The sequence below is a fragment of the Kryptolebias marmoratus genome, linkage group LG21 (genome assembly GCF_001649575.2).
Source record: "Kryptolebias marmoratus isolate JLee-2015 linkage group LG21, ASM164957v2, whole genome shotgun sequence".
Taxonomy (NCBI): Eukaryota; Metazoa; Chordata; class Actinopteri; order Cyprinodontiformes; family Rivulidae; genus Kryptolebias; species Kryptolebias marmoratus.
In genome coordinates, this window is record NC_051450.1 from 7282165 (window position 1) to 7293244 (window position 11080).

The window sequence follows — 11080 nt, forward strand, 5'->3', positions numbered from 1 at the left end:
TGATGTAGCTGGGGATTTTTTTTCTCTGAAAAGTAAACTGGATGATCAATGCCTTCCTGCAAAAACCCAGCCCACTTGTACACTAGCTTGTACTCTGATGAATATTTATGTTCTCAATAAACAGTTAAAACTGAGTCGTTTGAATTCTTAAACTTCCTAAGTTTTGTGAAATTCAGATTCACTCGACAAAACAATGTGTCAGTGGGTTAATGTATGAAACTCCTGGTTTTAACATGAGGCAAAGAGAGTAAACTGTATTTTCCCAACCCCTTTTTAACATACCATTTTTAAATACCTTTTGAGTTTACAATGACTGACAACAAAACCTGAGAGTAAAACTCATTATAGTAGATGTTTATCAGGGAACGCTGTGACCAAATTTAAAGACTCTTTTCCAGTATAATTTTCCTCTAGCTTTCAGTGTAATGCAACAGGAAGCAGCAGCCTTAATTTCCTTCCTCGTGAATTGATAAATCTGTTGATATTATTACTACTGTCATGTGTACCCCACTCGATAAAATTGCTCCTCTGAAAAAGAAAGCAATCAGTCAGAGGAAGCTGGCTCCTTGGTTTAATTTAGAATTATGTACTTTAGGACAGTAAAGTAGAAAGTTGAAAAGAAAATGGCACTCTAACTTGGAAGAATTTCCTTTAACCTGGAGAGATAGCCTGCTAGCATACAAGTAAGCCATTCTTAAAGCTAGGACTGTATATTATTCATCTTTAATAGAAGAGTATAAGAACAACCCCAGGTTTCTTTTTAGAACTGTAGCTAGACTAATGAAGAGTTCTATCTTTGTTGAGCCATGTATCCCTGTAACTATATAGTGATGACATCATGAGATTCTTCATAAAATAAAATCATTTCAATTCAAGAGAAAATTTACACCATCCTTCCTACTGTTGTTACTTGTTCATCATGAAATGAAGCACCTTTAGATATCATTAGAACCTGATTTGTGTTTGGATTATTTTCGTCCTGTTGAGCTCTATGAATTGTCAAAAATAACAGCTTAGTCTAAACCGGGGTAGGCAACCCTGGTCCTTGAGGGCCACTATCCTGCATGTTTTACTTGTTTCCCTGCTCCAACACATTTAATTCAGTGGTTAAATTACCTCTTCATGTTCTGCACAAGCCTGTTAATCACCCATTGATTCAAATCAGGTGTGTTGGAGCAGAGAAACACGTAAAACATGCAGGATAGTGGCCCTCGAGGACCAGGGTTGCCTACCCCTGGTCTAAACCATCAACATGTCTGCTGGATCCCGTCCCAACCAGAATGTTCAAAGATATTTCAGGCATCATATTTTACCATATTTTGGTGATCACATGTTGCTATATGGTCAAACACCCAATCAGATTTTGAGTTTGCAACACCAGGGCCACCTAGCAGGCCATGAAGACATGGTCAGAGAGCGAAGCAGTGAGAACTAACAAAGGAGCTCAGGAGCCACTTGCACATTTAAACTAACAGGCGTAACAGGAATGTACCATGAACGTCACACACATATGTCATGAGTCAAAATTCCTCACTTTTTGAGCAATGGAATGAAAACAATTAATCAAATTACACCAACATGTGGGGAAACAAAAGCATAAAATTAACGACTTTTGAAAAAACTTTGCGTTCAATACTGTGAAAATTATTCATTCCTTTATTTTCTATTGTGTAGGAAAAAGATTTATACACAAATGTTATGCACATATTAGTGTTACTAACTAAAAATAATGTAAACTTTACTAAAAACAGAAAAAACGGAAGCTAACTTAAAAATAGACTTGAATCTGTCATAATCTATAAAGTGCCATATTTCTTACACAACAAATAATGAGCCAGACCTTTTCTTAGCTTAGGAATGTTTAATATTGTGTACCATTTGAACAGAAGGTTGGAGGGAGTACACTTCACTGAATGCACTTACAGAGCAACATCACTGGGCTGCACTGATCTGAGATGAGATTACACTGGTGACCAGATAAACAGAGCAGGAATACTGGATATTAGAAGCACTGGTAGACAATAGAATTGATGTGAGTGTGTACAATCCTGTCAGCTTAGTAAAAACACCACGACGCCTGTCAGTCAGATTAGTTTGAGCAATCAGGGTTCTTCAGAGATAAAAAAAACAAAACAAAACAAAACAGAAGAGATTCTTCACAGTATTAGTTCGTCACATCCATGCATGTCATTGTAAGTTGTCCATGTCACACCTGAAATGGCACTTTATTAAATAAAAAATATAAAAATAAAATAAAGTGAGGGGAAAAAAAGAGTAGGTTGCTTACTTTCACTACCACAGTAGGCATAAGGAAAAGTTGAGAATCGGGCTTGCTCGATCGTGCAGGTTTACTGCTGCTTGTTGGGGGAAAAAAAACAACAACAACAAAAAAAAAAATCTTCTCAAACTCTTTGGGCTGCATCGTATGAAGCATTAGCACAGTCCAACAACTGAATCAGAGAAAATATAGTTCGAAAGCGTACAGATGGGAGAGCACGGAACGTTTCAAATGTTTTTTTGAAATGGTTACAAAATATATCAGCACGGAGAGAAGCACAAAGAGTTTTAGCCTCAACCCAATTTTCCTTTTCTTTCTTTTTTCTTTTCTCTTTTTTTTCTTTAAAGCAAACATAGAACAAACCAACAGATTGAAATCAATCTTCTGACACAATGAAAAGTTGGCAAATTTGTCAAATTGTGAAACGAAATGACAAAACGGCAGATTAAAAACCACACAGTTTCGTTTACAGGCAACATTTCCACAAAGGCAGCTCAGCCATGAGTCCCGGTCACCGCAGAGGTACAGTAGGAGTTAAACTTTTGATTTCAGAAGTAGCAGAAGTAGGTTAAAAAAAACGAGTCCACTCTCCCTGTTTGACTCCAGGAAATCATTCTCATATCTGATTATTCGTCAACCTATAAAGTGCTTTCATAAAAATAATCTCCTCCTCATTATAATCATCTGCTTCTGTACAAGTCAGTATATTAATCCTGGAAAAGGTTACAAGTTGGAAAGAAATAAAGAGGGACAGTTAAAAAGGGGTCTTCTCAGGCATGAGCAGAGAGCGCTTCGCTTTTGGACTTCAGCTGCCCGCCCCCTCCGTGACACTTTGTCTCGCGTTTTCCCGTCCCAGGTTTCACTTCTTGAAGGGAGTCAGTCTGCCGATGTTATGCCAGAAGGTGGTTTTGCGCTTGGGCTCGGCCAGCATGAAGACCTGCTGCTGGGGCAGAGCAGTGGGAAGGGAGGGGTGTTTCTGCCGCAGGAGGAAGTCGCAGTACGGCCTGGTCACTGCTGGGGTGGAAGAGCAAATCATAAAAGGTACAACAGGAAGGGTCAATACCTGAGAAAACGGGACAGTGGCAATAACAGTAGCTTATATGTCATTGCTGTATCTTTGCCGCACAGCTACAGGCAGCAGGCAAAAAAATATCTGAGTTCTAACTGGGCAAAAGTTGTTGTTTTTTTGTTTTTTTTCCAGGCACTGAAATTAAAAGAAAAATCGATTTACTTTGAGGAAAGAAAGACATGAATGAAATCAGGCTGTTAGTAGGAGTGATGAAAGCGACATCAGAGTGTTAGGCCTAATCTGTATCATTCACAGCCTTTGTATATCATAAACATCTGTGTATCATTCGTTCTTCAGTTTCAATTGCCAATCAAAAATTAAATAATGTAAAACGGACTGGTTATTTTATTTTTTGTTTTTTATTATAACACCAAAAACGAAAAAAAAAAAAAAAATGCCTCGTTTTTCATATTTCACTTTTAGGCTAAGATCAGAAACACGAAATCGAAAAACAGGCAAGAGGACAAAATTTGATTTTAATATTTATTTGGTCAGATTTAGGTGACCCGTAAGTGACTGTATGCGGCAGCTAAGGTAATGTAGTGGACAGTATGGCGGCGCTAGAACCACAGATCGAGGACTCGTTTAACAGCGGTTTGATCCTCGAAACAATACGTAAGTCTCCATGGCTGATGGGTCTGACTGGATTATCTGGTCCTAATTGACACTGAACAAACACAAATATGTAGACGCCTTATTACGTCCTGGAGCGCATCCGCCGTCACCGCCATGTTGGACGGATCTCTGCTCTCTCTAAGGCCCGGTCCCAATACTCGCACCCTACGCCCCTCTATGAAGTGTGTACTCAGTCGAAGTGCACTGAAGGGTTTGTGTGCGCAGGTTACAAGCATGCAAGAATTGGGGAATTGGGACAGTACAGGTTACATCTTCTACTTGCGCCTCTGGGCCGTAACTGTGACATCCAATACGGTGGGACCAGTCGCTGTTTTGATATTTTAAGAAGATGCCAGTACAATTTTAAAAGTACAGTAAAGGTATATTTGCTCTCCAAAGTCATTGCAGGAGATATTTGGCTGTTCAGATGTGTTTTGTTATGACTTGTTGAATAGAGAGCAAAGTTTGATAGTATTCCCACCTGTACAGCAGAGTGAAACAAGAATTATTTCAATACTTTACATTTAAAAACTGCTTTTTTTGTGACAGTAATGAACCACTGCCATATATCCACCTTTTATTTCAAAACCCTTTCAATATGAATAAAGATAATAAAAAAATTAAAAAAAAAGAAACGTCACATGCAGCGATGAATTGTGGGTAAACACTTCGCCCAAGTCCGCTTGGATGCGGGCTTCGCTGAAGGCCGGATGTAGTACACAAAGGGGGCGGGGCTAAAGAGCACTCCGGAGAATTGGGACACACTACACACTCAAACCCTTCAGCATGAACGCGCATTTGAAGGACACAAGGGTGGAATGAGGGTGCGAGTGCGAGTATTGAGACTGGGCCTAAGAACCAACAGGAGTAACCACTAGTCCTCATCTCTCATTAGCTCTTTCTGTTTCTTTCTGTTTAGCCTGTAGCAACAAGGAACACAGAAACCTGAAGGAAAGCTGCAGAGAGCTTCCAGTGGACATTTCTCAACATTTTCCTGAAAACCCGACCAATTAAATATTAACCCTCTCAGGCTCAAATTAAGTTTTAGTAACAGGAAAAATCAGATATTTGGGGGAAATTATCATCTGAGTAAAATAAGGCTCATAAAATATGAATGTGGAGTAATTAGGTATATGCAATTCGCTGTTGCAAATCTGCAACGTCTGCCTTGAGAGGGTTAAAATCAAATTCTGTCCTGCTGCCTGTTTTTCCATTTCGTGTTTTCAATCTTAGCCTAAAAGTGAAATATGAAAAACCAGGTGTTTTTTTCGTTTTTGGTGAAAATGCAAAACAAAAAACAAAATAAACAGTCCGTTTTTCATTATTTGATTTTTGATAATCAATTGAAAATGGAAAGAACGAATGATACACGGGTTCGTAAAGTTTCTATTAACTTTCAGACAAACATTTGTTATTGGTAACGCGTCCCACTCTGTGCAGTATGAACATTTCCTATCTGCCCAATGTGCCTTTGTCCCATAGGTTCCCAAAGTTGAGGTCGGGACCCCATTGTGGGTCAGGAAATGTGAAGTGAGCGTCCCCGAATGATCTCCAGAAATAAAAAAAACTAACGGCATATTCTCACCATAATTACTGCAAAGAATAGATGCAACAATAATCATTAATGAAACTAGTATCGTAGTTAACAGGGTTGTGGCGTTGTCATGATGTTCTTGTTTAATAACAGAATTTGGAAGATTAAAGTGGGAATATTTGGGGTCACAAGCTTCTGACGCTTTTATTTTGTGGGTAAGAAGCTGAAAAGTTTGGGAACCGCTGCCATAGGTGGCTGATAACTGCTTTAGGACTCCTTCACACAGCATATCAACCATGCTACACTCTCCATGACCTAAATGACCTGTTAGAAGGTGGCTAGATTATGAGTTGGAAAAACCTTCATGGTGAAGACAGTCAAAGATGCTGACTCCAAAGTGTGATGGCAACATTTCATACGTATAGCTTTCACTGCAGGCCCCTTGTTAAAACGATAGGCGTTGCTACTAGCAAATGACCAAGTGTACCTCATAAAGTGGATGGTGAGTGTGTAACTTCATAAAGTCTAAAAAAATGTTCCTAAACACATACCTTTGGGTTTCCCAGCTGGGTGTCTCTTGCAGGCATTCAGCATAGCTTGTTTCTTTTGGACTTCAGTTAGAGAGAAACCTGAGAAATGAACAAAACAAAAAGATAATTTTTCATTCTGAGGGAACTTTTCAAACCGTGCTTCAGCAATTTTTTTCAAATGCAATAAAAGACATTTCATATAAAGTTTCATTACGTGATTTTTATCAGACTACTGTAGTGAATGAGTGGTAGAGTTGCCTCGTCGGCAGTCCGTCCAAGTGAGCAGTTTTTTTACACTACATGCTGAATTTTAAAAATGTGTACTTCAGACATAAACTGTACAGAGCATGAAGTTGTTTATTATTGAATTTATTTTAGTATACATATTAATTTGTTTTTTAAACAGTTTAGTTAGTGTCAAGTTACACTATCAAAGAAAACATACAGTAACTATAGACCAGTTTTAAACTTTATTACTATTTCTATTAGTAGTTTTTCAAAACAAAGTAACATCCAATTACCATAAAGTAATGCCAAATAAATAAAAATATGTAATGTATAATAAGTGAATGCATACATATTCACCCCCTATAAAGTGACTGTCCTAATTCAACTCAGAGAAAGGATTATTGAAAAGTACAAGTCAGGGGATGGATCCAAAAGGATTTTCAAGGCCCTAAACATCCCCAGGAAATCAAAGGAATCTGGGACATGTACCAATAGCAGGTCGTCCTCATAAATTGAGAGACCAAGAAGGAGAATAGTGAGAGAGACCACCGAAACCTGTGAGCTCTCTGAAGGAGTTCTAAGCTTCAGCAGGTGAGATGGAGAGACTCAGCGACAACTGTTCTTTTGCAGACAGCAACAGATTGTCCTCCAGGATTTCTCTATATTTTGCAGCATTCATTTGTCCCGCTGCTTTTACAAGCCTTCCAAGACCTGGTGCCGAGTAGCACTTGATCGTGGAGTCTTCCACATGCCATTCAGATAAGTCTAGTCAAGATTTATTCTGCGTTTTCTTCAACAGTGGTTTTCTCTTTGCCACTCTCCCCTAAAGCTTAGACTGGTGAAGAACCTGATCAACAGTTGTTGTAACTCAGTATCTCCCATCTCACCAATTTTAGGACCAGTCGCAGCCCACACACGGCACTGCAGCATGAGCGTTGCGTATATCGGACCTGTCTCACGGTCATGGTGGACCTGCTTCCGTTCGTCGGCAAAGGCTCTGAGCCAGCGTTGCTTCTGCTCAGGTTTCTTGGTAGACAGGAGGTGAACTTCATCACCAGTCAACGACCGAAGCTTCAGGGCGTTCTTCACACTGATGTTAAAATCTTTTTCCTTGCCATCTTCTACGTCTATCACCTCCATTTGATCCATGTCCACCCGACCCTTGTAGTACAGAATGTCCCGGCGCAAGAGATCCTGCAATGAGGAGAAGTAATGAAACCCAACCCAGCGCAAATGTTGAGTGCCGAATGACTTTGCTGAAATTTGCTGAAGAAGCTAAAACTGAATTGCTAAAGCTAAAACAAGCAGAGCTGAAGCTAAAAAACAAGCAGAACAGAGTGCTTAAATTAACAGAACAGCAGCTAAAAGCACAGATCGGTAGCTTAAATTTGCAAAGCAGATACCAAAATTAACAAAACGTAGCTAAAATTAGCTAAATATATGCCAAAGCTAAACTGAACAAATCAGAAGCCAAAAGTAGCAAAACAGATACCAAAGAAAAAATTTGCAAAGTTGCAGCAAAACAAATACTAAATCTAAAATGAGCTAAATAGATTTTAACAATAACAAAAAAGGTAGCTAAAATTATAAAACAATAGCTAAAACTAAAATCAGCAAAATAGAACCTAAAATTAGCAAAACTGCAGCTGAAAGATGAAAGGGGCAGAACACTAGCTAAAACCTAAAAGTAGCAAAAGTGTAGCTAAAAGCTAGAAGTAGCAAACCATTAGCTAACATTAACATAAAAATACAAAAAAGAGAGCCAGTTTGCTGAAGCAAATTTTAAAGAAAACAATGTTTTGAAGAAATTGAAGAGATCTTATTGAATTTCTATGGGAAACTTTATTTTAAATGGAGTTGAAGATTTATAGTATAAAAGTATAAAAGTTATAAGACCCAAAAGTCAAAGCACACTGTTTTTATTTGCTTATTTCTTCTTTATTTTACCAGGAAGGTCCCACTGAGATAAATTATCTCTCCTTCCAGGGAGTCCTGGTCAAGAAGGCGGCACAATACAAATCAAGAACAATCATTTAAAAAGTCACAATACAAAGAGACATCAGTAAAAGACATCTAGAAAAACTGAATGAAATGAGGCATGTGTTAAAACAGGAAATATATCATGAATAAAACTATACCAGATCAGACCAATAATTTCTAACAAATATAAGTTTCTTTTAATGCAGCTTTGAAAAGGAAGTGTCTGAATGCTGATGGTGTTTGGAAGACTAGTCCAAAGTTGTGGGGCGCATAAGGAAATAGCAGTTTAGCAAAGTTCAGCAGATTGCACTGGGGTGGAGGTTGGGGTTCAATCCCCAGTCCCTGCAGCATGCCATACGGTCCTGTGCGCCCCAATGCCCATACTATATGCTACATGCTTACTGGTTTATGAATGAGAATATAAAAAGTGCAAAAATACACAAACTCCACATAGGAAGACCCCAGGTCCAACCCAGGGTTTGAACACAGGACCTTCTTGCTGTGAGACAATGGTGCTAACCACTAATCCATTGTACTGCTCAAAAATGAAAGCAGTGTATGAATGGGAGAATGAGAAACTACTTGGAGAAGTTAAAAAGGCAATATATAAGTCTTATTATCCTGGGATGGATAAGAGAACTTTTGAAGAGGACCTGGTTCTGTACGATGCACATGATATGATACTCTTCCTGATCCAGCTGAATGTTTTGATACATGAATGGTTCAAATAGCACCAAGTACGCTAAAGTAGTTTGATTGCAAAAAACTTAGTGAAGAAACTATAAATAGGAAAACAAGAGTTTGAGACAGATAGTTTTAAAAGTGACGGAACCAACAATACTGGCTGTTCTTCACCTAAGGAAATAATTGTATACTCCCTATTTAAGCTTTGTCAGCAGAATAGGATACTACATAAAAATTATCTTGTAATGATAGCACATGTCTGCAAAGGTCTGAAATATTTCATATTCTAATTGAACAATTGTTTTTTTAGAGTCGGTGTGATGGTTTTGGCAGAAGTGAAAGACCATGTGACTAAAGCTCTAAAACACCCACGTATTGACAAATACTTATGAACTTAAAGCCAAAAGCACCATCATAAAGTGACAATCCTGAACATCTGTTGGAGACCCCAATTCTAGCAGAAAGAAATAGTTTTGCAGTAAAACAATGACTCTTGGTTAGGAAGTAATTCTGTGATCCAACAAAAACTCAGTAACCTCCCCCATATGAGCAATGCCAAACATTTTATAGTAAATGGAAATGAAATATTTTTTGCTTGTGAGACTTTGTGTGGAAATCTAACAGCTTTAAAAAGAACTAGTGTATCGTATATTGGGTGTAATCGACTGAAATACCTTTTTGCAATACACCATCTGATGGTCAAAGAGAAAAAACATTCTCTGTTGACTCTTAGTCTGAGGCTGGGTTAGCTTGGTCAGCTCCCCTGAAAAGATGAGTTCAGAACTTCTGACTAGAACGTCTTCACCCTGGGAAGATCAGATCAAACACACATAGCTGTTACTTGCTTGCCAGACTGATTACAGTTGCATTTTCTGGTATGAAGCGGAAGATCTAAGAGGAATGAAGCACGCCGACCTCCCAGTCCTCTATGGAACTCTGCCACTGGGCGATCTTATCGATGTTCTCAAGGCGCCGTTTTCTCTCGTTGATCAGTCTGGCCACGTTCTTCATCGCATTTAAGGCTGCCTCCACGTCCCTGTAGTCCCTGGAGAAACAGGAGTAACATTTAGTAAGATTATAAGCTTATTACATTCCTGTCGTTGAGAAATCCTCTGAAAGCTCAAAAGGACTAAATGTATGGCACGTACATCAAGAAAGCCTGACATAGATCATCATTCTGTGTCAGAGAACTTTATTCTCATCCAGTAAATGATAAAACATAAATTGCAACTCTGTTGCAATAAATGAATGTGACCTTCTAGAACTGAGCTTCTATTAACTTGTGTTTGGAAAATAAAGGAGCCTCTGGTAAATATGATTTCTGTCATTGTCTTTAAAGACTTAATCCCCACAAATCTATGACATGTGTCTAATGGTGTGCTATACTGCACACAAACTGAAATGTTCTTGGTGAAAACTAGGAGGAAAACCTGTTTCAAAAACTACTTGGCAAGTAATTTTATAAAATGTCACTTAATGTGGGAAATAAATATGTTCTTTGACCCCATCCATCCATCCATCCATCCATCCATCCATCCATTCACCTTCTTCATTTTATCTGTTCACACGTCATGAAGCAACAGGTCTAGGAGGGGATCCCAGACATCAATAGTAACATTCTCCAACTACTCCCAAGGTTCTGCCCAGAATTGTGTTCTTTTGATAAAGATCCATACTTCATGACAATAGGTGAGAGTTGGAACATAGACAGACCAGTAAATTGAGAGCTTTGCCTTTCAGCTCAGCAATACTCTCATGTGGATAAGGCCTCAATTTGTCAAACCATCTCTTGCTCCATATCGCCATCACTCATGAACCATCCCTCTTAAATACTTCAACTCCTCCGCTTGAGGCAAAAACTTACCCCAGACTCAGAGGGAGCATTTCCCTTTTTTTCTGGTCGTGTCAGACTTAAGGTGAGATATAACTGTCGCCTGATTTGTGGCTCAAGTGAGAGACCGAGCTGCTGTTTAAGGCGATTCAGCTCTCCTGTCGGGTTCACATGGAAAGTCTCAACATTGAAGTCTACAGGAAACCAACCCACACAGATCAGTACCTTCTGTTTGACTCTCACCACCCTCTGGAACACAAACTCTCTGTTATCAGAACTCTACAGCATCGGGCTGAACACGTCCCCACGAAGACAGAAGGGAAGGAGAAGG

At 39.0% G+C, this 11080-nt stretch overlaps 1 protein-coding gene across 8 annotated transcripts in view; it reads right to left on the minus strand.

Moving 5' to 3' along the window:
• Positions 1 to 1846: 1846 nt before the first annotated feature.
• Positions 1847 to 11080, minus strand: part of arhgef4 (Rho guanine nucleotide exchange factor (GEF) 4) — an 89217-nt gene continuing 79983 nt past the window's right edge. For 7 of the 8 annotated variants that reach the window (XM_017414089.3, XM_017414093.3, XM_037973095.1 and 4 more), the window contains 5 exons: positions 9834 to 9963; positions 9593 to 9724; positions 7205 to 7448; positions 6048 to 6125; positions 1847 to 3292 (listed from right to left, as the gene is read on the minus strand). In XM_017414089.3, the coding sequence (XP_017269578.1) occupies positions 3138 to 3292; positions 6048 to 6125; positions 7205 to 7448; positions 9593 to 9724; positions 9834 to 9963 (739 nt within the window). In that variant the 3' untranslated portion in view covers positions 1847 to 3137. The remainder of the gene's footprint in view (positions 3293 to 6047; positions 6126 to 7204; positions 7449 to 9592; positions 9725 to 9833; positions 9964 to 11080) is intronic. The other variant, XM_017414090.3, reaches the window with a different exon arrangement.